Source organism: Symphodus melops, assembly GCF_947650265.1.
Source record: "Symphodus melops genome assembly, chromosome: 15".
In the NCBI taxonomy this organism is placed as follows: Eukaryota; Metazoa; Chordata; class Actinopteri; order Labriformes; family Labridae; genus Symphodus; species Symphodus melops.
In genome coordinates, this window is record NC_136705.1 from 10,111,451 (window position 1) to 10,137,391 (window position 25,941).

The 25,941-nt window shown below is 40.7% G+C and overlaps 1 protein-coding gene across 1 annotated transcript in view; it reads right to left on the reverse strand.

Annotated features, from left to right (window-relative positions):
* The window catches only part of vps8 (VPS8 subunit of CORVET complex), a 129,300-nt gene extending 107,168 nt beyond the window's left edge, over window positions 1–22,132 (reverse strand). The window contains exons 1-6 of the mRNA XM_079362628.1: window positions 21,951–22,132; window positions 13,367–13,435; window positions 12,940–13,070; window positions 12,360–12,456; window positions 2,280–2,312; window positions 152–206 (exon numbers count right to left, since the gene is read on the reverse strand). Coding sequence (XP_079218754.1) covers window positions 152–206; window positions 2,280–2,312; window positions 12,360–12,456; window positions 12,940–13,070; window positions 13,367–13,435; window positions 21,951–22,022 — 457 coding nt within the window. The 5' untranslated portion in view covers window positions 22,023–22,132. The remainder of the gene's footprint in view (window positions 1–151; window positions 207–2,279; window positions 2,313–12,359; window positions 12,457–12,939; window positions 13,071–13,366; window positions 13,436–21,950) is intronic.
* Window positions 22,133–25,941: the final 3,809 nt, after the last annotated feature.

Below are 25,941 nucleotides of genomic sequence, written 5' to 3' on the forward strand. Positions count from 1 at the left end.
TCCCATTAAAAGGGCAGTACATTTTAAAACAGATTGCACAGTCATTAAAACTGTATTCAGTAGTTGGATTTGTGTAACAAGAAGTTTAATATGCCTCAAGTTCCACTAACAAATATTTGCAAAGAAGGAGGATACTAAAGTTTTCACTCACCAAAGACTAGAGCCAGGCCATGAGATGTTCCAACAGCAATTACACCTGACACCGTCTAAACACCAACACAACAAAACAAAACATACAGTTTAGAACTGGTTAGATAAAGCAAGAAAAAAAACATAAAGATCACACACAATGTCCTTATACAATGAAAAAAAGTCACGCGGGTGTATTTAGAGCGGTCACTCTGGCAATTCATAACGTGCCATACTCAAACACAATTGGCCCCCTGCTGCGCCATTCCCCAGTTGGCCGGCAAAGCCCGTGGTCACATTGCACCAGGACTAACTGTGCCTAATCATAATTACCTCTTGCACATAATGTCATAATACAGCACATGCACGCTTTATGTTATTATAAAGCGTGCTCAGTTTGCAAACAGGACTCGCAATAGTGGATTTGTGAAAGAAAATAAAAAGGGACGCGCAGTCAAGTCTGCCTCTGCACATCGGAGAGCAACACTGAGAACATGACAGCTACTGTGTGACTTATTCTAAGTCATCTTTAGTCAGATACAGCCATAAAACTCTGGCGCCATAATTATGGGAAAAAAAATAAATTAGATTACTCATTATTGAAAAAAGTAACACTGTTATTCCCATTACTGAATATTACAAAAGAGCAGTTAAAAGACTTTACTCATTGCAATAGCCATATAATAATATAAACTCCAGATAATATGCAGCCGTTTAATTATGTGCATGGAGATCATAGTGGTCACGTGCAGACACTCTGGGCACAGTGCGGTAAACACAGGGAATAAACATCACTCACCCTCCTATTGGCTCGAGGTAAATTCTCTGCTGTATGTATCACGTTACGTATCGTAGCGCGAATTTACTGCTGCACTCTCACATCAGCCCCTCCAGACTTTCTGTAAACAGACTTTTTTAACTTCTGACAATAAAAAGTCCCTCCGGGATTTCACTGACTTTTGGGGGGATTAAAATGTCTGATTTTGCGGTAGCTTTTCAAAAAAATTGCAATGCATGTTGTAATGTCCTTAGCTGTTTTTTGCAATTAAATTGCAGCAGGAAGCAAGAACTTCAAAATAGTTGTGATTTTTTTTCATGTCAGTTATTTTCTTACACACACTTTGATGAGATTGAGTGATATTTTAACCTGAACAGAGCTATTTACTTTGTGAAGCATATTCCTCTGCCTCACTCAGTGACGTCTCTCGCACACTAGCGCATGAAGTTGTGCGCTCTTTTCTTTTGAAGGAAAGTTGCGGTGATTGGACAAAATTGCAAGGTCGCCCAGAAATTGCGGGGTCTGTTTGAATTTACATGAATTGTTGCGATCACAACATTGTGACTTCCTGGACGGACTGAATAAAGAAGCAGAACGAGCCCAAACACTGAATTTCTTAATTATCAAAGCAATAACCAAACCAAAGCAGAGTGTTTCATGAGTTTCTGGTCACACATTTATAACTTAAACATAAATCAACTTTATTCTCATATTTTGGCAGGAAAACTGCTTTACAGATGGAAAGCTTCAGTAGGCTAACCACCTAAGTACAGATGTTGGACTTCGGGTTGGAATGTTTCTTTGGTCCTGACATCCTCTAAAGTCCTGTAAAATCTGTACTCTCTGTGGCATTAATCTCTTTTGTTAATTGTTCTATTAAAATACATCAAACTACTCCTTAAAAGCTATGTGCAGATCTCTTTTGATTATTGGCTTTGAAGCATTTCTGGCGTTATTTACAGCACTTAAAAAAAAAAATTGCATCATATTTATAAAAGTTTCCTTTGGACTTGTGTGTTTTTGAATTTGCTGTGTTTGAAAATGTTGTGTTCTTTCTCCAAGGGTTAGGGCCTTTTACACTTCCACTGGAGGAGTGATGTTTATATACTGTGACTGCTGCACGGTGCATAGAATGTATACACGCGACCACTAAGATCTCTGTGCAAAAGGCAAGATTCCCAAAGCCGAACCTGTGATTTCTATTTATTGCCCATTTCTCTGGTATGAAGCCACTTAAAAATTGCTATAACTCATCATAAGTGCATTTAAAATCTACTATCAGAAGACTTAGAATAAATGGGTTGTTTTCAATAATTTAAATATAAACTATTCTTTATCTAAGTTGAACCTTTTCTGAATAAGTTATACTCACTATAGCAGTGGGAAGTCCAGCATCCACCTTGTCCTGGGGAAAAAATACAAATACTTTTAGTCGGTGTAATTCAAATCTTTACACAATTGTACAAAAATTACAGTTATAAAGATTTGTAGTACAATACACATTTCTGTAACAGTATAGAGAAGATAATAGGTATAGCTGGCTGTGGTTCAGTGGTAGAGTCGTCGTCAGTCCATAGGTGGTGTGTGAATATACGTTGTGTGAATATACACTATATATCTGTTAATGGTTTGTCAATGGGTTTGAATGGGTAGGTGTGACCTGCTTTACATATTAACAGATGTTGACAGAAGACATATACCAAGACGCCACCACATACCTGTTTGTTGAAATAATTGAAAAGGTGCAAAATTTGGAGGGTTATTTCACAAAACAGTCAGTCAGCTTGAAAATGAAGCTGTCATCCTCTCAGTGGAGGAACAAAAAACCTACCGTATCTTGACTATTGTGATACATATCAAAGAGTAAGGTCTTTGCAAATACCTAGTCCTAAATGATGTATTTAGGCATTGTTGAGTCTCTAACCTAAGGAAAAACATTTGAGACTAGGTTTGAACAAACAACCCTATTTACTGTAGGCATGTGCATTTTAGTTCTTTAACAATAGTCAAGTGTCAACACCTAATTAAGGGCCTCTATTCATTAACAGTGCTTTTTGCACTGGCAAAACAACTGTCCTAGTTTATTATAGCACTTCTTACTGGTCCTCATTGTTGCAAGGTTGCTGAAGTCCCATGTGTGTAGCAGGGTCGAGATAACTATTTTCGCAGAGGGGAATGTGGAGAAGGCATTATCTATTACTTTCTTGGGATATTTGGACACCTTTTCTCTCTTTGTTCTCAGGTCATTGTTAGTGAGAATGATGACGTTAACAGTTCGAAGGCCTCTCTCTATCTCTTCTTCTCAGATTCTAATGTTTTGCCACCTCCAATTTGAAATGCTTACTTTACTGCTATTACTAATTTACTATATTCAAGGCAATGTGTCCATGAAAACACTGAAGGTAAATTAACCCTGCCCTAGCATTAGAAGCAGCTCTAGTCCTGAATATTGTACCCTAAAAAAGACGATTTAGATTAGTTTCTCCTCCACCATTGTTGTTGGCAAAGCTGCTATCAGAAGTCCCACTTATTCTTGATCTTCATTGGTCCACATCCAGTTTCCAGAAACTGCTTTATTATTCTGCCTGTGATGTGAGAATGACCCCTTATTTGTAGCAACTCATGTCGAAGTAACAGGTGACAGAGATTATAGTGCAGATGCATGTACTAAACCATGCCTGTCAGTTAAAAGTACATAAGAATCAGTTCTGGCTTCCGGTCTGGCGCAGTACACAATGGCAGCATAGAGCAACAGGCTCCCGACAGAGGGAATTAAAAGTGTCCGTATATAACTCGAATTTTCTTGAAGAAGTGCTACAACAAGTGGGGACACAGCAGGGGAAAGAACATGCCCCAAAAAGCGAAGAAAAGAAAAGAAAAGAAAAGAAAAGAAAAGAAAAAAAATACTGGAATTCAAAGCCAGATAAGGGAGCAACTAAAAACAGATCTTCAAAATTATTTTGAGGAAAATGATAATGGGGAAGTATCTCCTCTGATTCTTTGGGACGCATCTAAAGCTGTACTTAGCGGGAAAATTATAGGATACAGTTCCTAGGACATTAAATGAAGAAATAAAAAAAGAAATAGACAGGAAGAATGAACTAAATGAAATATATTAAAATGACATTAAAAAGAAGATGTTCTTTCTAAAACAAAGATACTATGAGGCAGGGGGGAAATCCAGCCAAACCCCATCTATTAAGGATGACATTATATATGAAATGTATGTAATGGAGAGAATTACTTTCTCTTTGAGGCTCCAGGACTGTAAATTTGAGGAAATTTGGAAGACATGGAAAATGTATATTTCCCCGAGATGCCCGGCCCATGTTTGAAGGGGAGGGGAAGGAGGGGGAAACCGATTAAACTGTGTTTCTCTTTTTTTTTTTTTTGTTTGGTTTGGTTTTTCTTCTTGTTTTCTCCCCTTTTTTGTAATTTTATATAACACCCCATGTTTTGTTCTGATTAATGTTGTAATACAATGTATAAAAATAAAAAAAGAAGAAAAAGAATAATGGATCAGACTGTGAAAGAATGTAACCCGCAATGACAGTGTGTTGGAAATGCAATGATCCTAAATAAAGAATTATAAAAAAATAAAAAATAAAAAAATAATCAGTTCTATTTCTCAGAACATATACATAAACAATGAATTTGTCTTGGTGTATTGGTGCAAAAGAAAAAACAAGGCTAAAACAACAAGTACTTAAATAAAATATGAGGAGCAATTACTAATTCATACAATAGAATTTAAAAAATGTCAAATATAAAGAGAAAAAAAATTGATGTAAAAAAACCCCTAAAAGTACAAGGGGTGCATGAGAGAAAATAAATGTAAAGTCTAGTGAGCGTTAATGTAACGCATAAAGAAACAGTTTCAGCCTACACATTACTGTAACATTTTCTGACTGCAGCCTCTTACCAGAGGCGAGATTCTCAAACAGTCAATGTGCAGTGTGAGAGGGGTTGGCCCCAATCTTAGCTGCACGCCTCAGGGTCCTGGAGATGTACAGGTCATGGAGAGATGGTAGATTGCAGCCGATAACCTCTCTACAGAGGGAATGACACGCTACACTTGTCCTTTGCTGTGGCTGCAGCGTAGACTGTGATGGAGGAGGAGAGGATGGATTCAATGATGGCTGTGTAGATGTGCACCATAATGGTCTTTAGCAGGTTCAACTTCTTTAGCTGCCGCAGGAAGTACATGCCCTGCTCTTCTTTCTTGATGAGGTAGATGATGTTCAGCTCCCACTTCAGCTCCTGGGCGATGGTGGTCCCCAAGAAGTGGAACACTCTGCAGTAGATGCTGTGGAGTCGCTGATGGAGCTGGGGGAGGCTACGTTTTTCTAGAAGTCCACAACCATATCCACCGTCTTCAGAGCATTAAGCTCTAGATTGTTGTCACTGCACCAGGTCACTAAATGGTCAGCCTCCCACCTGTAGGTAGACTCATCCACCAGAGATGAGTCCAATGAGGGTGATGTTGTCTGCGAGCTTGAGGAGCTTGACAGACTGGAGACTGGAAGTGCAGCTGTTAGTGTATAGCAGGGGTGCCCTATACGACAATCACGATCTACTAGTCGATCGCGGAGGCAGTGTGGGTAGATCGCATAGCATTATAAAAAGTAGATGTCAGCATATCGACCATTTTCCGCGCCTCGCTATTTCGTTAAAACCGAAAGTAAACAGTCGCTACATGATTGCAGTTTTATTTTTAGAACAGCAATTAAATGAATCGGAGCAAAGATGTAGCATAATGTTAAGAGGCTGCCTCAATCAAGTTATCATTTGTAGCAGCAAGAAAGGCAGAGGATTATCAGGCAAAGAGGAGGAAAGGTGAGAATTGTAATAAACTAAGAGAATGAGAAACATAGTGAACACGCCTATAGATGAAACAGATAGAGATGTAAAACGTAGCCGAGGCTGAAAAGTAAAAGGACATGCAATGAATCAGAATATTTCAAGGCCATGGTCGGTCACAATATGGATTATCCATCAATCTCTCAGAGTAAAGATGCTTTGCTTCTCTCACCACCCTGCTGAAGGTGTAGTTAGCCTTTTTAGAACTCTCCCTGTCCCCACTCCTAAAAGCCACATCCTTTTCCTGCCTTAACCGTCTAAGTTTAGCGGTTTAGCTTGTAACTCACAGTAGTGCATGATGTTACACATAAATTAAACATAATTCCTGGCAGAAGCCAATGTATGACATCACAGCCTCTGTGTACTCATCCAGACCGTTTGTGGCAGACGTGAAGACATCCCAGTCAGTGCAGTCTAAGCACGCCTTTACTTATTCCACAGCTTCACTGGTCCACTTCTTTAATATCTTCACAGCAGGTTTACAGAGCTTTAATTTCTTCTTTATGAAGGAATCAGATAGACCAAGACTGGGTCAGAGTGACCAGTGCAGCATGGAGGACGCCGTGATAAGATCGATAGAGCTAAAGCTACTGTCCGAGGGAGGCATAGTCACAAAACGAGGCTCACGGCTCCCCACCAACCACTTCACGTTTCAAACACATTTTCCCCACTCAGCGACGCACCCACTGAGACAAAAACTCTGATAATTGGAGACTCCATAGTCAGAAACGTGAAGTTAGCGAAGTCGACGGGCATAGTTAGGTGTATACCCGGGGCCAGAGCGGGCGACATCATGGCTCACTTAAAGCTGCTGACAAAGGCTAAACGTAGATTTGATAAAATTGTAATTCATGTCGGCACAAATGACTCCCGACTTCGCCAGTCGGAAATTACTGAGGTTAATGTGGAGTCGGTGTGTAGTTTTGCAAAGACGATGTCGGACTCCGTAGTTTTCTCTGGTCCTCTCCCTAATTTGACCAGTGATGACATGCATAGCCGCATGTCTTCATTCAACCGCTGGCTATCAAGGTGGTGTCCAGCAAACGATGTGGGCTTCATAGATAACTGGCAGTGCTTTTGGGGAAAGCCTGGTCTGCTAGCTAGAGTTGGCATCCATCCTACTCTGGTTGGTGCAGCTCTATTATCTAGAAACGTAGCAGAGTTTATTAGTCCCAAACCCTGACAACTCATCAGAGTTCAGACCAGGAGGCAGAGCTGCAGTCTTACACACTTCTCTGCGCTTCCTTTAGATCTGTTTACCTGCCACTATAGCTGTCCTTGTGACTGTAAATCTAACTGTAACTCAGTTAGATCTTCTTATAGCTGTAACCCTACTTATACTATAGATACTGTGTCTGTTCTCCGCCCCAGACCTGTCGTTATAAGCAATCCCAACCTCAATAAAAAAGGCGTAAATCATAAAAATGTTATTAAAATCAAAACTACAAATACGATTTTGCAAACAAATCTAACAATTAAATGCGGCCTACTAAACATTAGATCCCTAGCATCTAAATCTCTCATAGTAAATGATCTAATATCAGAGAATCATAATGACCTACTTTGTTTAACTGAAACCTGGCTTTCTCAGGATGAATATGTTAGTTTAAATGAATCCACCCCTCCCAGTCATTTGAATACTCATATAGCTCGAGACACTGGTCAAGGTGGTGGAGTAGCAGCTATTTTTAATTCTGGTCTTAAAATTAATCCTCGACCAAAGCTGAATTATACCTCTTTTGAAAGTCTTGCACTCAGTCTTTCACATCCAGTCTCTAGAACTTTTCAGCCAGTTCTAATTGTTATAGTTTACAGCCCTCCTGGCCCATATTCAGAATTTCTATCTGAATTTGCAGAATTTCTATCAAACATAGTTCTTAGCAGTGATAGAATAATTGTTGTAGGTGATTTCAATATCCATGTGGATGTTGTAAATGACAGTCTTAGCACGGCTTTCATGTCACTATTAGACTATTGGCTTCACCCAGGGTGTAAACAAACCTACTCATCGATTTAACCACACCCTGGATCTTGTTTTAGCCTATGGTATTGAAATTAATAATTTGTCGGTTTTTCTGGAAAATTCTCTGATATCAGACCATTTCCGAGTAACTTTTGGTTTCTTCTTACCAACCTTAACTCCTCTTAATAAAAAAGTGCTCTCTAGAAGTTTAAATGATAATGCTGTAGCTAAATTTACGGAAGCTATTTCAGCTGCCTTTGTTTCAGTTCCATCCTCTAACCTAGTTGAAAACTCCTATAATCACTTTAGTCCCTCTCAGCTAGATCAGTTTGTAGATAGTGCGGTGGATTCACTTAGAGTTACTCTGGATTCAATCGCTCCCCTAAAACAGAAGGCAATCAAACGACAGAGATTAGCTCCAAGGTACAATTTAGAAACCCGTACTCTAAAACTAACGTCACTTAAATTTGAAAGAAATTGGCGCTCCACCAAAACGATAGAATCTCGTTTAATTTGGCAAGATAGTCATAATAGATATATGAAAGCTCTACGGCAGGCCTGCACTGCCTATTACTCGTATCTTATTGAAGAAAATAAAAACAATCCTAGATACCTCTTCAGCACTGTAGCCAGGCTGACAGAGAGTCATAGTTCATTTGAGCCATCTATTCCTTTAGCCCTTAGCAGTAATGATTACATGAGCCTTTTTAATGACAAAATTCTAAACATTAGAGACAAAATTAGCAACCTACTACCTTTACTTAGTGAAGATTCCTCCTATATTTTGGATACAGCAGAAACGGTTCCAAATTCTGATACTAACCTCAACTGCTTTTCTCCAATTAACCTGTTAGAACTAAATTCGATTATTTCTGCATCTAAACCGTCAACCTGTCTTTTAGATCCAATCCCTACCAAGCTGTTTAAGGAAGTCTTTCCCCTAGTTAGCAGCTCCATACTAAATATGATCAATATATCTTTAGTGGCAGGTTATGGACCCCAGTCATTTAAAGTAGCTGTAATTAAACCGCTCCTTAAAAAGCCTACTCTTGATTCAGGAACTCTAGCTAACTATAGACCTATATCTAACCTTCCTTTTATCTCTGAGATTTTAGAGAAAATGGTAGCTAATCAGTTGTGTGATTTTCGTTACAACAACAGCCTGTTGGAGGAGTTCCAGTCTGGATTTAGAGCTTACCATAGCACTGAGACTGCACTAGTTTGAGTAACAAATGATCTTCTGTTAGCCTCAGATAGGGGACTTCTATCCATGCTCATCCTGTTAGATCTTAGTGCTGCTTTTGACACGATTGACCATCAGATCCTGTTACAGAGACTAGAACGATTGCTTGGAGTTACAGGGACTGCTTTAAGTTGGTTTAGATCCTATTTATCAGACAGATCTCAGTTTGTGCATGTTCATGATGAGTCCTCTATGTACACCAAAGTTAGCCATGGAGTGCCTCAAGGATCAGTGCTTTGACCGATTCTCTTTACATTATATATGCTTCCTCTAGGTAGTATTATGAGAAAACACTCCATAAACTTTCATTGCTATCCAGACGATACTCAGCTATACATATCAATGAAGCCCGATGACACCAACCAGCTACGTAAACTAGAAGCCTGCCTTAAGGACATCAGGACCTGGATGACCAGAAACTTCTTGCTGCTCAACTCAGACAAGACTGAAGTTATAGTGATTGGACCTAAGAACCTCAGAGAGACTTTTTCTGATGATATAACGGCCCTTAGTAGTATCAGCATAGCCTCTAGTAACACTGTTAGGAACCTAGGAGTTCTGTTTGATCAGGATATGTCCTTTGATTCACACATTAAACAAATTTCAAAGACAGCTTATTTTCACCTTCGTAATATCTCTAAGATCAGGCAGATCCTGTCGCAAAATGATGCTGAAAAACTAGTTCATGCATTTGTTACCTCCAGATTGGATTACTGTAATTCTCTTTTGTCAGGGTGCTATAGTAAATCTCTAAAGACCCTTCAGCTAGTCCAAAATGCTGCAGCTCGTGTTCTGAATAGAACGAGGAAAAGGGACCACATTACTCCTGTATTGGCTTCTCTCCACTGGCTCCCTATAAAATCTAGAATAGAATTTAAAATCCTTCTTCTCACCTACAAAGCTCTAAACGGTCAGGCACCATCCTATCTTAAAGAGTTCATTGTACCGTACTACCCATCGAGAACATTACGCTCCCAGAATGCAGGCCTGCTCGTGGTGCCTACAGTCTCTATATGTACTATGGGAGGTAGAGCCTTCAGTTATCAGGCACCACTCCTTTGGAATCGTCTACCAGTTGGGGTCCGGGAAGCAGACACATTGGTACTTTTAAGAATGGACTTGAAACTTTTCTTTTTGATAAATCTTATAGTTAGGGCTGGCTTAGGACCAACTCATAGTTATGCTGCTATAGGCCTAGACTACCGGGGGAACTGGCACCAGGATCTCTCATCTCTCTCTCTCTCTCTCTGCTTTCATATCTTATTACTGCTTGTCACTATCTTTATATTCTAACCTCTCCTTTTTCTGGGAGCTCCTGAGCTCCCTTAGGTTCCTTGGGACTGTTGGTGAGGATGGCCTGTCCAATCTGAGTTCACTTTTATTATTCTAACACTGCATTATCGTTTGTCTCAGCTGACGGTAATTTTTTTTTTTTTTTTAGGCAGACATAGCAGAATCAGTTTAATGCTAGCGTGACAACGTTGATATCACATGAATGAACAGTTTACAATGAATCTGTTGATATCAGAGATGTTACTGTAGCTCGCTGGGAAAGGTTGTATGAAATTGTATCTAAGAAAGGCATTAATACGATACATTAATACATAAAACACGAATATGATCCAAATGAGACAGGTGAGAAAGAGAGTAGGCTAGTCCTCATGGATCAAGAGTGGAGACTAATCTTTAAATGACACGGTGATCATTTATGAAGTTGTGCGCTCTGATCACAGACCGTAAGCAGGCTCTGATGAAAAGGTCTGATGGAAACATCTCTTACTGGGACAGACATGCGCAGTCAGGACCGTTTGACCCAATCAGAATGAAATTTCTTTCGGAATGAGCATGACCGGATCAGTCTCTTCTGATTGACATGTTTACATGCAGCGTTTTTATTCGGATCAGTCTTTTATTCCGATTATTTGTGTCCATGTAACTGCAGCCACTGACTGTGGTGTAACAGTGATCCTAAACATTTCCCTCTCTGGTCAGACATTTAATAAACAATCTGTACTAAGGAAACCCTTGACTGAGATTACCTTTGTTAAAATCACCAAGGACAATAACTAAGGAGTCCAGTTTTGTCCGCTCCACACACAGTATCTGGTTGGCAAGAGCACGCTGTGCCTTCTGCACGTTGACTTCTGGTGGAATGTAAACACTGGCCAGAATAAATGAAGCAAACTATTGACTTAGAAACAGATTCCGCCACCCTTTTTTTTTCTCCAGGAAAGTTGTGTGTCTCGATCCGCTCTGAAGAGTTGGAACCCTGCCAGCTGAAGCGCAGAGTCTGTTATCAGTCTACACAGCCACATCTCCGTGAAAGACAGAACACAGGATGAATAAAAGTCTGAGTACACGTTGGAGAGAAAGTGTGCTAAGACTCAGGGCTGGTAGAGCAGTCCTCTTCTTCGTCGAAGTCTCAGAGCACCAACAAAGTTGAGGGCACCTTTGACCAGAATATCCAGTAATTCCACGATTCCGCATATGAAATAAGTCTGATTCATAAGCTCTTCTCTGGAAGGAGCACCGTGTGTATCTTGACATAAAACTAAGTTAACGCACAAAAACAGAGAAAACCACATGCACAAACACTGGCGCCATCTCGATGGCCTCGATACACACAACAAAAAGACATGTGGATATGTAAATACATGTGAGACTTCAAATTAATATTCCTTAGAAATAATAAACATCTCAACATTAACTTAAGATTTCTTCTGTGACTGCTTCCAACTGCAGTTGAGCTTTAAGTGTTTATGTTAGAATTTGCAAGAGTGTGATAAGCTCCGTTTCCACCGAGCAGTTCAGTTCGGTTCAGTTCAGTTCGTCTCAGTACGGCACACATTTTTTGAATTACCGACCCGTACTGTCCTACCTTTTGGGTCCCTTCTGTTGAGGTGCCAAGGATATAGATCTGACCCTAAAATATGGAGCTAAACACTGCAGTCCGTTGATTGGTTGAAAGACTCATCACTTCCTGCATGACAGTGGCAAACACAATCCACTGTGTTTAAATACACAGTTGATTGTTTATTCATCTGTATTTCTCCTCTCGGCACACAGCCTTCTCTGAAACAAAGCTTGACTGTGTTTTGTAATAAAGAGCCACATGCGAGTGACAAAGTAGATGAATTGCTCTCTGCTTTCCATCGTTGGTTTTGTTTGTGTTACTTTTTTCTCCTTTGTTGAATTTATGAGCAAGTTAGCTGTTAGAGATTAGCTGCTATTATGTGGCGTTATTATGTAGCTGACGTGGCTATCGGCACACCACCTACCAAATACGTCATGGTTGGCTTGGAATCGCAAACGGGATCAGGCTATACTGAACCAAACTGTACTGATCCATACCGAACCGCATTGTGGAAATGGGGCTACAGACTTACTGCAGCAGAGACAATCTGTGCGGAAATGCCCTTCAGCAGACTTTGACGAACAACAGACCCATGGACTGCAGCATTGAAATCCTGTGTCCTCCTCTTTCTATTGACAGACACAGACACACACACATTTAATAAGCATGCAATATGAGCCACAGTGTTCTCATGTTTCTGAGATTTCTAAATGTCCGCGGTTTGTGTGTGTAAAAAATAAACATGAGCACCTATAAAGAAAATGCAGTAATCACAAACCTGGATACGATTACTCTATTGATCATGTTTACAGGGATTAAATAAATCAGGTTTCTCCGTTTGCATGTAAACGCCATATCCAGAATATGAGCAAACCCGAGATAAGGCTCTTAATCGGATACAGAGTACAGATTGTTGTGGAAAAATACAATAAACAGATAGACCATAATTTTTTTTATCAATGTAAGCACTATAAGCAGGTCATGTGTCTATCAAGTATCTAATCAACCAGTGAGCATATACTGTATACCGTTAGTGTTCGATAACTGAAAAGGGCATTGTGTGTGTGTGTGTGTGTGTGTGTGTGTGTGTGTGTGTGTGTGTGTTCTCATGCCTTTTGAGGTGTGCTGGGTCTCCACTGTCTGAGCTGGCGAGAGAGGAGGTGTCACAGGAGTATGCATCAATGTTGTCTGTGTTTAGTAGACTGGTGTCTTCCAACAAAAAGGGCTCCTCCTCATCTTCTAGCTACATACAGACAGGAAGACAAATCAAACAAACCATAGTAAAAAGCTGACCATAGGAATACAACCTACAGAAACATAACACAAAGGAATTACTGCTAATGCACAATTATTTTGTACATTACTCCCAAACTTGATTTCAAATCTGTTGCTGGTGTAATCTTGAGAAATCTTTATCCAGTGACACCATCCGGGAACACTTTTTCTATTAATTATCATTATCTAAATTAGGCCCTTACTGGAATTGCGTATAATCCATCTTAGTACAATGTAGTTCTTCTTGTAGTAAAGGTAGTTTACCTCATTGAGGATGCTTTCAAGTGTAGGAGGCGTGTCCACTTGCGGAATATCGAACTCCTTATCATCAATCTATAAAAAAGAAATAAAACAGTCAGGCAGAAAGTGAAATCTCATAGTTAACTCCTGAAAAACTTACAAGACCTCATTAATCAAATGTGCGTAGAAAGTGGTTCAAACAATGTCTTAAAAATGAAGTTTAGTGTGCATAAGAACCAGAAAACACATCCATCCATCCATCTTCCACTGCTTATCCAGCGTCCCCCTTCCGGAGGTATATGCCCGGAACACCTCCCTAGGTAGACGTCCATGGGCCAACCAGAACAGATGCCCAAGCCACCTCACCTGACTCCTCTCAATGCAGGGATTAAAGTAAAAAAATAAAAAATTGACTGAAAAAAAATTTGGCATGCCCAACCCACATGGTGTGCATTATATAGTGCTTCAACAGTAGCCCACTACATCCAAAGTGCTCTCCCAGCTCAAACGGCTGCCACTTAGGCACCTGCACACAGCGATAAATCAGCAGGATTATTAGAGATCTTTCAGCTCACAGAACCAATTGCCTAAACTTCAGCATCAATGACAGAAACAAAACAAAAAAATCAGGTTGAACAGAACGGATCAATTCACTGTCAACAAGCACCATTCTTTTCTCCAACTAATTTACGTTGGTTTCAAAACGGCCCTTAAGAATATGGTCAAACCTTCGAGGTTTCAATAATTTCAAGAAGGGTTTTACAAAGCTTATTTAAGAAATAATTGTCCACATTTTATTAAAACCTCACAAAAAAAAGACTTTGAACCTCAAAAAATAGTCTGAAAAGTAAACAACTGCAAACATGGCTAGAGTGACAGTTTACTTTTTCTTTTAAGCCACAAAGCCAAATGTCTCAAGCATGGCAACACCTGACCCTCGTTTCTTTTGGCTTGACTTTCTATTGGAAGTGGAGGCAGTGGCAGGCCCAGGGGCTCTGGAGTAGTGATGGGAATTCCGGCTCTTTTTAGAGAACCGGCTCTTTTGGCTCGGCTCACCAAAAAGAGCTCTTTCAGCTGCCAAGTGGCCTTCAGATTTTTTGATGCTTAAATTAATTTATTACCTACAATAATATAAAACGAGGAACAATATGAATTACTAATGTAGAAATATGCATTATATCAAATGTTTATGATATAAACACACTTATTTATACATTATGCAGAGTTGCAGCTTGAAGTGGAAAAAGAAGAGAGAGAGAGAGAGAGAGAAAGAGAGGAAAAAACCCAAATAAACAAGCGGCCCTGGCCAGGATTTTTGAAATATCGAACTCAACATTCGAAAAACATTTCTTTTAGGCAAAACTGTTTAGTGTGTCGTTGTATGAGTGTGTTGCTGCAATCATAAAATATATAAAACTATAACTGAAGTATTTGTGTGTGTGGTGTTGCTGCCTCACAATAAATAACAACTAAGGTGATCTCTAACTGTATATGAAGTGTTTGGTATAGGATATGGTGATTGACAGTGATATAGAGAGACTCTGGTCTTTGGACGTAACTGGGTCCTGGGCTGATAATGGGCTTCCTGGACCTGACTCCACATTCATCTCACTGGTTACTTCTCCTGCTCTTTCTCTCTCCTCTCCTCCTGTCTCATCCTCTGATAAATTTTTAAAATGAAAAGCCTCAGTATACTGAGTCATGACTATTACAATTGTAATGCCATGTTTAGTCGCAGTAATACTTATCCATCCAAATATCCAAATAGTATTATAAAATGCTGTTCAGCCTTGAACATGAAGTTCAAATATTCTGATTCATGTCCTTTCATTTTTCAGCCCAGGCTACATTTACATCTCTATTGTCTATCTGTTGCATCTATAGGCTTTTTCACTGTTTCTCATTCTCTTAACTTATTACAGTTTTGGTCACCAAACACCTAAACACATAGACACTAAATGGTGACAATGTCTAAAAATTAAGGAACACTACACCAAATCCTCTTTCGAAAAAAATCAAGTTCAAAATAAAAAGTTCTCCTCTCCTCTTTGCCTGATTATCTCCTGCCTTTCTTGCTGCAACAAATGATAACTTGATTGACGCTGCCTCTTAAAACTACGTTACATCGTTGCTCCTATTCATTTAAATGCCGTTCGAAAAAATAGACCTGCAGTCACGTCGTGAGACTCGCGACCGTGTTTACTTTCGGTTTTAATGAAATGAAACTTAAAGAAAAATACGAGGAGGACATAACAGACGTGTCGACCTCTGTCTCTCTCTCCTGTTTGTCTGCTGTGTGTATAACCCCTCCCCCTGATCAGTGAGGACACAGACGCAACCGCACATCTTCACCAATGATATCCAGCTTTAACAGAAAAAAAGACAAGACAAAAAACTAATCGGCTCCCATCTGGCTCCCAATGACGAGCCGGCTCCTGTCGTTCACTTCAAAGAGCCGACGTTACGTTCGCGACCAACACATCACTAATGTTTACGACACGCCGCACATAAGGAATGCTTGCGAATTTCGGCAGCCTATCACACCAGTCTACGCAAATTTTTGTTCCGTCTCATAATTTTAATTTGACGGAATTCCATCATGTAGACGGAAAACTTTAATCCCTGTCTCAATGTGGAGGAGACCCCATGACTGCGGACGCTGCAACAATCCGTGTATCTATCTCAAGCTCCAGCCTTCCTCCATTCATGAACAAGACCCCAAGATACTTAGACTCCACCCGGGGCAAGGACTCCCCACTGACCCGGAGAGGGCAAGCCACCGATTTCCAGTCAAGAACCATGGCCTCAGACTTAGAGGTGCTGATCCTCATCCCAGACGCCTCACACGGTAGCGAATTCCCCCAATGTGCGCTGGAGGTCCAGGTTCGATGATCATACGCAAAAGCAGAGACCCCAAACCGGACCCCCTTCGGCTCCTGGCTGTACCTAGAAATTATGTCCATAAAAGTTATGAACACAACCTGTGACAAAAGGGCAGCACTGCCAGACGCCAACGGGCACCGGTAACAGTTCCAACTTACTGCTGGCAATGTGAACCAGGCTCCTGCTCCAGTCATACAGGGACCGGACGGCCCTTAGAAAGGGCCCCGAACTCCATACTCTCAAAGGACCCCCCACAGGACAACATGAGGGACACGGTCGAACGCTTTATCTCTAGATCAGCAAAGCACATGTGGACTGTTTGGACAAACTGCCATGAACCCATGAGCACCCGATGGAGAGTGTAGAGCTGGTATAGTGTAGAGCTGAAACGATTCCTCGAATAACTCGAATAATTCGATTACAAAAATTCGAGGAATTTTCGCTGCCTCGAGGCTTCGTTAAGTTTTTTTTTTTTTTTTTTTTGCGTCATCAAAACTTTGGTACGAGTATAAAACACGTTTAATGTAGCTGCAGCTACCTGCTCCTCTCTCTCTGACACACAGACACTTCAACACGCACACGCGCGCACACGCGAGCGCTGCGCGCCCCTTTTAACTTTTAGTCAGCACACAGTTGATCCGTGATCCATACGACCCTGTCGGGAACACGTGATCCGGTCAAACGGTCGGCTTTTCTCCGTTCACTCTCTCCGTGTTTGCAGCTAACATAACGATAGCAACGTCCTCTCAGTCTCTGTCATAGACATACTGTATGTCTATGGTCTCTGGAGTCTGTGAGCGTGCTGAATGCACGCGCTGCAGGAGCAGACAGAGATACACTTTTAATAATGAACAGGCTGATTATATTAAAACATCTAATGTCTTCAAAGCTAAATCAAGAGATAACTTGTTTGTGGAATAATAATTTAGCAAATATATATTTAAAGTTTCTCAATTTCCTTATCTGACATAATGATTGATTCTGTGATTGATTCAACAGAACATAATGCTTTCTCAATTAAATGTACTGTAACAGATGTGTAGGCTACACAAAACAGTATTTGTTATTTCAGCCATTAAAACATGTTTGGCCTGTATTTTTAATTTACCTGCCGCCTTGACCAGTGAATCAAAAAGTTTATTTGGGACCCTGTCAGTAATATGGTGAGTGTCAGCAGCTGTAGAGCAGAGGTGGTTGGCTGTAACAAGCAGGCGTTACCACGGTAACTGCAAAGAAGCAGGTTTGTAGGGACGACCCAAGACGAGTTAAAACTTAATTAAGCAAAAGTATGATTTATTCGATTACTCGATTAATCGACAGGATATTCGATAGAATACTCGATTACTAAAATATTCGATAGCTGCAGCTCTAGTATAGTGTTCTGTGGCCGGGACATAAACCGCATTGTTCCTCTTGGATCCGAGGTTCGATTAACAGCTGGATCCTCCTCTCTAGTACCCTGGAATAGACTTTCCCAGGGAGGCTGGGAAATACACTTTCCAATCCCCCTTCTTGAAAAGAGGGACCACCATCCCGGTCTGCCAGTCCAGAGGCACTGTTCCCGACCTCTACGCCATGTTACAACTTGAGCTGAAACAATTCCTCGAATAATTCGATTCGAAATTCATCGAGAAATTTTTACTGCCTCGAGGCCTCATTTCGGTTTTTTTTCTCTTTTTTTGTGTCATCAAAACTATGCTATGAGTATAAAACATGTTTAATGTAGCTACAGCTACCTGCTCCTCTCTGCTGCATGCTGAGTCCAGACACAGACACTTTAGCTCACACACACACACACACACACACACACACACACACACACACACACACACACACACACACACACACACACACACACACACACACACACACACACACACACACACACACACACACACACACACACACACACACACACACACACACACACACACACACACACACACACACACACACACACACACACACACACACACACACACACACACACACACACACACACACACACACACACACACACACACACACACACACACACACACACACACACACACACACACACACACACACACACACACACCTTTTAACTTTTAGTTGGCACACAGTTGATCCATGATCCATACGACCGAAACGGGAACACGTGATCCGGTCAAACGGTCGGCTTTTCTCCGTTCAATCTCTCCGTGTTTGTAGCTAACATAACGATAGCAACGTCCTCTCACAGTCTCTGTCATAGACATATGTCTATGGTATCTGTAGTTTCAGTCTGTGAGCGCGCTGAATGCACGCGCTGCAGGAGCAGACAGAGATACGCACACTTCTAATAATTAACAGGCTGATTATATTAAATGTCTAATGTTGTCATAGCTAAATCAAGAGAGAACTTATTTTGTGGAATAATAATTTATTATTCTTTGATGGATTTTAGTTTAGTACACACAAACAATATTTGTTATTTCAGCCATTAAAACATGTTTGGCCTGTATGTATGTTTGGCCTGTAATCGATCGGGATATTCAATAGAATACTCGATTACTAAAATATTCAATAGCTGCAGCTCTAGTTACAACCATGACTGTCTCTGCACATCCAGAGACTTCAGATTCTCAGGGCGAAAGTCATCCACCCCCAGTGCCTTGCCACAGAGGAGCTTGCCAACCGCCTCGGTGACTTCGGCTTGGGTGATGGACGAGTTCACCTCTAAGGGCTCGGCCTCTGCTTCCACAGTGGAAGACATGACGGTGGGATTGAGGAGATACTCGAAGTATTCCTTTCACCACCCGATTACATCCCCAGTTCAGGTAAACAGCTTCCCACTCAGAAGGGGGAAGCACTGTCTACCCCTCCTGAGGCGACAGACTGTTGGGGTACTCTGGCAGGAAATTGCCAGAATTTCCTCGAGGCCGTCCAAAAATCTTCCTGCTTGGCCACGGCAAGGAGGAGGTGCTAGGTCTGGCCTGCTGGTACCCATCAGCTGCCTCAGGAGTCCTATGAACTAACAACACCCAACACCCAGTTTAAACAATGTTTAAACAAAGAAAATAAAGTTTCTGACCCAGAAAAGGAGGAACTTGCGAAGGATGTGATGGCTAGAAATCACATATCATGAGTTTGCTGCAGGAGGAGTGTAGCAAGAAAAACCAGAGAATAATTCCACGTTGCTGCTGCATTCATGTTGTCCTCCTACAGCACCAAAACAGCCACCGTTCATCATTACACACACACACACATTATGAGGCTATATAGGCCTAATCATTTCAGGGATGTCCACACTTTAATTATTTACACAACTGCAGGTGATGAAAAAGTGCTGAGTAACGAGAAGGCAAAATGTGTGAAGCCACCGCTGTGTGTCTTGCAGCTCAATCAACTTTATTCAAACTAAAAATCACACTTGGTGATGAATGCACAATATCTCAAGATATGAATGAAAACTTGTGGCCCGATGGTTTTTGTAGGGCTTTAACTAGTGTAAAGCACAGGTGTCAAACTTAAGGCCCACGGACCAAATCCGGCCCGCCAGCAGGTTTCATCTGGCAGATAGTTGGGCAAAATTTGACATTTATTTGAAATGTTTTAATTTATGCAAAAATATGCACACAAAGCCATTTAAATCATTTAAATTTGATAAGTGAAGCTTTCAAAATCAAACAGCCTGTTAAAAGAAATCTTTTGATACGTCTTGTTTTTTAGTGAACATACAGGCTAGGTGTGACTTAAAATAATAATGTGTAGCCTCTATGATCATATATTCACAATTGATGACAAATAGTTTACATCATCTAAACCACACAATCCACTTTTCATTGATTTGAAATGTGGTGCTTTTTGAGGGTCTTGAACCTCAGTAGAGGAGTAAGAGAATTATAGCTTTATGTTATTTTTTTGTGATATTAGGTCTACTATTTAAACAATTTTTAAATAGCTTGCACACTACAGTTAATGCGCACACAGGGTCCACAGTTTTTACCTGGAACAGTCTGCTGCTAGTACCTGTCCTCTCTTTCTTTATCTTCTTTGGTGGTTGTCTTTTATTTCTCATTTGCAGCGTGCTGTATGAAAACAACAAAGGCGCGCTAACAACAGGACCTACAGTCACGTTGAAGAGGCGTTTGTGTTCATTCAGGGTCAAAGAGACTTATTTGAGTATTTTTCGGAGAGACCATGAATGGTGATGGTCTGAGACTTCATCCTTCCTGCCGCGTTAACTTTTGTCGTGGTTAAAGAGAGGGGCGACAGAAAGATGCTGAAAGAAACAGAGCAGGCCAAAAGGTGCATCTGTGCTGCATTCAAATTAGTTTCAGTCTCAACATTTTTTTATACCAGCCATACATTTTGGGGTGGCAGCTGGGGTGCCAAGGCCATGATACCCTTCTAGATCCATCCCTGCCCTTAGTTGTCCCCTTATCTGGCCAGAAAGTATATTGAATATCGTTTTATATCCTTAGTTGGAGTCATAAACAATTCTGGTATCAGAGGTGGATCTTTTATTTATAAATATACATTTTTTCAGTGCTTCTCAAAATTGACCAGAAAAGCTTGTATTGAGCAATAGAAAAGTGTATTATTTCCTATAGGTTACATTATCAGTCATAAACACTAAAAGGTCTACCCTGACACTGGTAATGTAAAATAAATGTGCAAAAGTTTCCAAAAGCCTAAACCATATAGAAGTGCTAACCAGAATATCTAAATTAGCCTGGGTCCAGATTCAGACTGTCTGCCATTTGGTAATGTCCTTTTTGGTTATCTTTTCTTTTATACCAGGTAAGTCAGTGTGTAAAATATAAACTCTACAAGCTACAAGCTATCACAATAACTTAAACTAGGGTTGGCTGCGGCTCAGTGGTAGAGTAGTCGTCTTTCAAACGGAAGGTTGATCCCCAACTGCTTCAGCAACATGTCCAGTGTGTCCTTGGGCAAGACACTTAACCCTGAAGTGCTTGCTCCCGCTGCTTTGTCAGCGGTGTATGAATTAGTTTTTTCTGATGGTCTTACTACATAGTGACCACTACCATTGTAAATGGATAGGTGTGACATACAGTCTTAAGTCATTTACCATTAAACTTCTCTGGACCTATTCATAAAAACGTGTTTACCAAGAGACTAATGTGTACTGTTCCATGTTTTGGCACAATGATGTTGTTTTGGACTTCAATTGGTAAGGTAAATCTATAAATCATGGCTAATTTGCCGTACAACCCCAATTTGTCCACATTTTACATTTACAACTTGTTGTGTTTTGTTTTGTTTTCCAATGACAGCGTGGAGTTTGACTTATTCAGGGGCTGTTGTTGCTGACATACTTAAAAGGGTTTTCCTAGAGAGTACTTGTCGTTCATTCATCCAAAACACGGTTGCACCTGCATCGTTAGATTGTTCTGACCAGGCATCTGCAAAGTCACCTATATTTAAGTCCTACTTTTTTTTTATCGGTTTCAACTTAGTTTTTGACTCTGTAAAGTCTTAACAAATCATGGTAATGTCTTTGTGGGAACTATTGGTTTTCATAATGGTGACGCGAACAGTGTTCTTAGTATTTAAAAGTTATAAAGATAGTAAACAAGGGTCCTTCAAAAGCAACGCCCACACCACATCTGCCGCACAATCACCATTCTCTTCAACACCCTCATACCGGAAAATATCTGATTTGTTTAATGCACATTGAGTAAATTTACTATTCCGCCTTTAAGAGCAACATCACAATAAATACATAGCATCTTACCGTGTCTACCTCCATCAAGTTGAGCTGGGAAGAAGCAGAGAATAGGCTTTGTGCGTCCGGAGACTCCGACATTGCTAGTTAGCATCGTCACAAGACGCGTAGCGGCTCTTCCTCTCTGTTTTTCAGTTTTGAGCGGTTGACATACGCTTAAGGTGCAGTACTGCCGCCATCTGGAATGGAGTTACTATTCTTAAGGTTTTATGGCGGTTGGTAGACAATGAATTTCCGCCACCTACTGGTATTATGAAGTGTGGATCAGAATCATACATCAGAACAGAATGTGACGTACTTTTTGTAAATGAAAAAAATAAATAATAAAGATATTGGTTTATTAGCTATTAGTAAGGGAATGTAGCAAAAGTCTGGGAATAGATCCCTTACCTAGATTTCTTTTCAAATGTGTTCATAATGGTCTCTTATAACACATTTAAAAACATTTAAATCCAACTCCTATAGGAAAATCTGCGAGAGCGGCTCAAAGTCGGGGTACCCTATTGGTACTGTATACTTAGGCCTATTGGTGAAAATTTATAAATGTTAACCTTTGCTTTTCGTAGCTTGTGAGGGGTCAAACTAGGGGTTATTTCGGATTCTGAATCCATTGCGAACATTTGTTTTGCAAAAAATCCACTCTGTGTAAAAATGGCCACAGCCACTTTTACATGTAAATTTACATTAGCTTTATATGTTGATTTTAATATCTCAAATAGTTAAAAACTATACTGCACCACATTGTTAAATGTCTTAGGGGTCCAGGTCTGAGTCTTCTCCACAATCTACTGTTCTTGAAGTGGGGACTGGGACCCCCTGGGGGCTTGTGAGACTCTGAGAGGGGGGTCAAGAGATGCTTTCCATCATCAAATACAAAAGTTGAATGATCTAAAATGTCATATCTTATACATTATGGTGAAAATAACATTCACATATTAGTTGCATTTTAAATACAACTACAGTGGCAAAGTGATTATGCTGAAATTGATGGTTAAAAAAAATTTATTGAAGTATTCACATACAGTAAGTTAAACAACAACATGACCAACTGTCACCTGCAGAAGTTCTCGGCCTCATTCCCAATGGGGACGAGGGGGAGTATATAGAACTCAACAGGGACTTTGCGGACTGGTGCCAGCAGAACTGCATCCAGATCAACGTGGTTAAAACCAAAGAACTGGTGGTGGACTTTCGCAGACACAGACCCACTCCCCCCACACCGGTGAACATCCAGGGAAAGGACATTGAGATAGTGGACTCTTATAAGTACCTGGGTGTTCACCTGAACAATAAGCTGGACCTGACTGATAACACACAGGGTCTCTACAAGAAAGGCCAGAGCAGACTTCACCTGCTGAGGAGACTCAGGTCCTTTTGAGTGCAGGGAGCACTCCTGAAGACTTTATTTACTCAGTGGTGGCATCAGCTATCTTTTACGGAGTGGTCTGCTGGAGCAGCAGCACCATGGCGGCAGACAGGAACAGACTGGTGAAGAAGGCCAGCTCTGTCCTGAGCTGCCTCCTGGGCCCTGTTGAGGTGGTGGGAGAAAGGAGGATGATGAAGAAGCTATCATCCCTGATGGAGAAGATCTCCCACCCCCTGCATGGTACTGTAACAGCACTGGGCAGCTCCTTCAGTGACAGGCTTCGCCACCCGTGGTCTCTGAAGGAGAGATACCGCAGGTCCTTCCTTCCTGCTGCAGTCAGACTGTTTAACCAAGCCTGCTTCCCAGTAGATCATAAAACACACCAAACTGGACAATTTACTCCCACTTCTTGTGCAAAAATGTTATAAGATGTCACCTGATCTTATTTGTATTTTTAAATTTGATTGGTTTGCAACATTTATGGGACAATTTGCGCAATAACATTTCATCCTTATATGCACTGTGTGCATGATATTGTTCATACCGTTTACACAGACACATTAAGTTCCTTTTTGATGCATATTTTACCGGCTCTTCAATTATCGTTTTTCATGCATGTTTTTCCTACACCTATATTTTTATGTATTTTAATTTTTTGCAGTGTGATTTTCCTCTGCTATCCTGCTGTAACTTTCTCAGATTGATAGATTAAAGGACATCTTATTGTAAACAATGTGTTTGTTCTCTGCAAATGAAAACACAACAGACATCACCTGAGTGTCTGTTTCTTAAATGTTGAATGTCCACTCAGTCCTACGGTTTATACACAGATTACTTGTGTTTTGCTTCTAGAAACACATTTTTACAATAAGGACAATAAGTTGTGGTCCCCGGTCTCTAGCACAGTTATTTTTGGGGTCCAAAGCTGAAATGTATGGTAACCTTTGCTCTACATCATTGATGCAGTTCTTGCATGCTGTACCTTTACCATTTCTGCATGCCAATGTGGCAGAGCGGGCATGGGGATTTGGGATTTTTGGGAAAATAAACAACTGACAACACCACCTGGGGACTTGCACCCCAGGAAATACACAGATATGCTAAAAAAGAGGAAAAAGTTCGAAAAAACTGAAGAGTCGTTTTACCACAATGTAAAAAAAAATAAAATAAAATAAAAAAAATAAAAATTATAGTAAATCAAAAAGGGAAAAAAATGCAATGTAGGGTGAACCGAAGCTGTAGGGAGGGAAAACTAATTAAACGCAAGGACCAAATACTAATAGAAGTGAATTAAAATGATTGTTTATTTTAATACAAACTCTAAAATAGTCGAGAAGATAAAACTTACAAATGGAGATATTAAAATACTAAAAAAAAAACACAAAAAAAAACCCAGTGCTCTTAACTAGCATGCGAAGTGGAGGGACCTCACCCTGGGTAACTTAGCCTCTAAACAGCCTCTGTTTTGATGACTCATCATTTTGATTGGATGAAGGATAAGAGTTATTCACAATAAAGCGTTTAGCTGACCTGATTGACAGGTGAACGTGGTGTATCTGGTTGTCAAAATGCTCAAATCCTGCCTCAGCTCAAGCTCAGTTTGGAACCTTAGCGAGATCCGGATTACTGCGGCCATCCTTCATTCTATGATGACGTGTCTTCCGGTGTCAGGTGAGTACAACCTAACTGCATGGGTTTCTCCAGCAACCCAGGTGGCGCTGGAGACTCCGAAACGGGCTGGTAACGTTGTGGCGAAGGACAATCGAACTTGGGCTCCCTCCTCTGGTTGGAAGGAGATGTACACTCCTTCTGTCTTCCCCGATCTCTTTCACAAAGTCTTTTGTGGATCTTAATGGCTAAGGCAATAAGTCCATCTAGGTCTGGGGGAAGATCTAGGGGAGCGTGCTGGTCCTTAAGGGTCTTGCAAAGACCCTCCAAAAAAGCGTTGAAAAGCGCCGCTGGGTTCCAGTCGCTCTCTGCAGCCAATGTACGGAACTCGATGACGTAGTCCGAAACCGTCTGGGTCCCTGTCGTAACTTAACCAGAGTTTGGGAAGCCTCCCGCCCAGGTGTGGTTTGTTGAAACACCTGGGTGAAAGTTTAACAAACATGGACAAACGGGATCAGGCTTTACCAAACCAAACCGTACCAAACTGTACTGATCCATACCTGACCGCTATGTGGAAACAGGGCTTAATGCATGGGTCAGGGATGTTTGGGTACTTGGGTTGAAGTGATGCAGCTTAGCAAGAGTAATATACTGTCTGGTAAGCCATTTATACTGTAATAATTTGGAGTGTGTATTAACTGTTTGAGTTTCAACTAAGAAGCATGCCGCTGACTACCTCAACTGTTAAATTAATCTGTAAATCACTTCTCCAAGCCCGAAGAATATTTTCTTAGGATTCTTTGCACTTGTTTACAAACAAGTTATACAGTAAAAACGTTCTTACCAAAAAGTTGTGTAAAATGAGATATAGCTGTTTACCCTCCCCCAAATGAGCAAGTGCACTGTACCATACCATTACAGTGTTCATCGAGAAAGGATTTTTTGTTTATTTTATTCATGTTTTCCGCAGCATACATATATAAGTTTAAAGGGATTGCAATTGACTGGGATTCTATAGTAACCCAC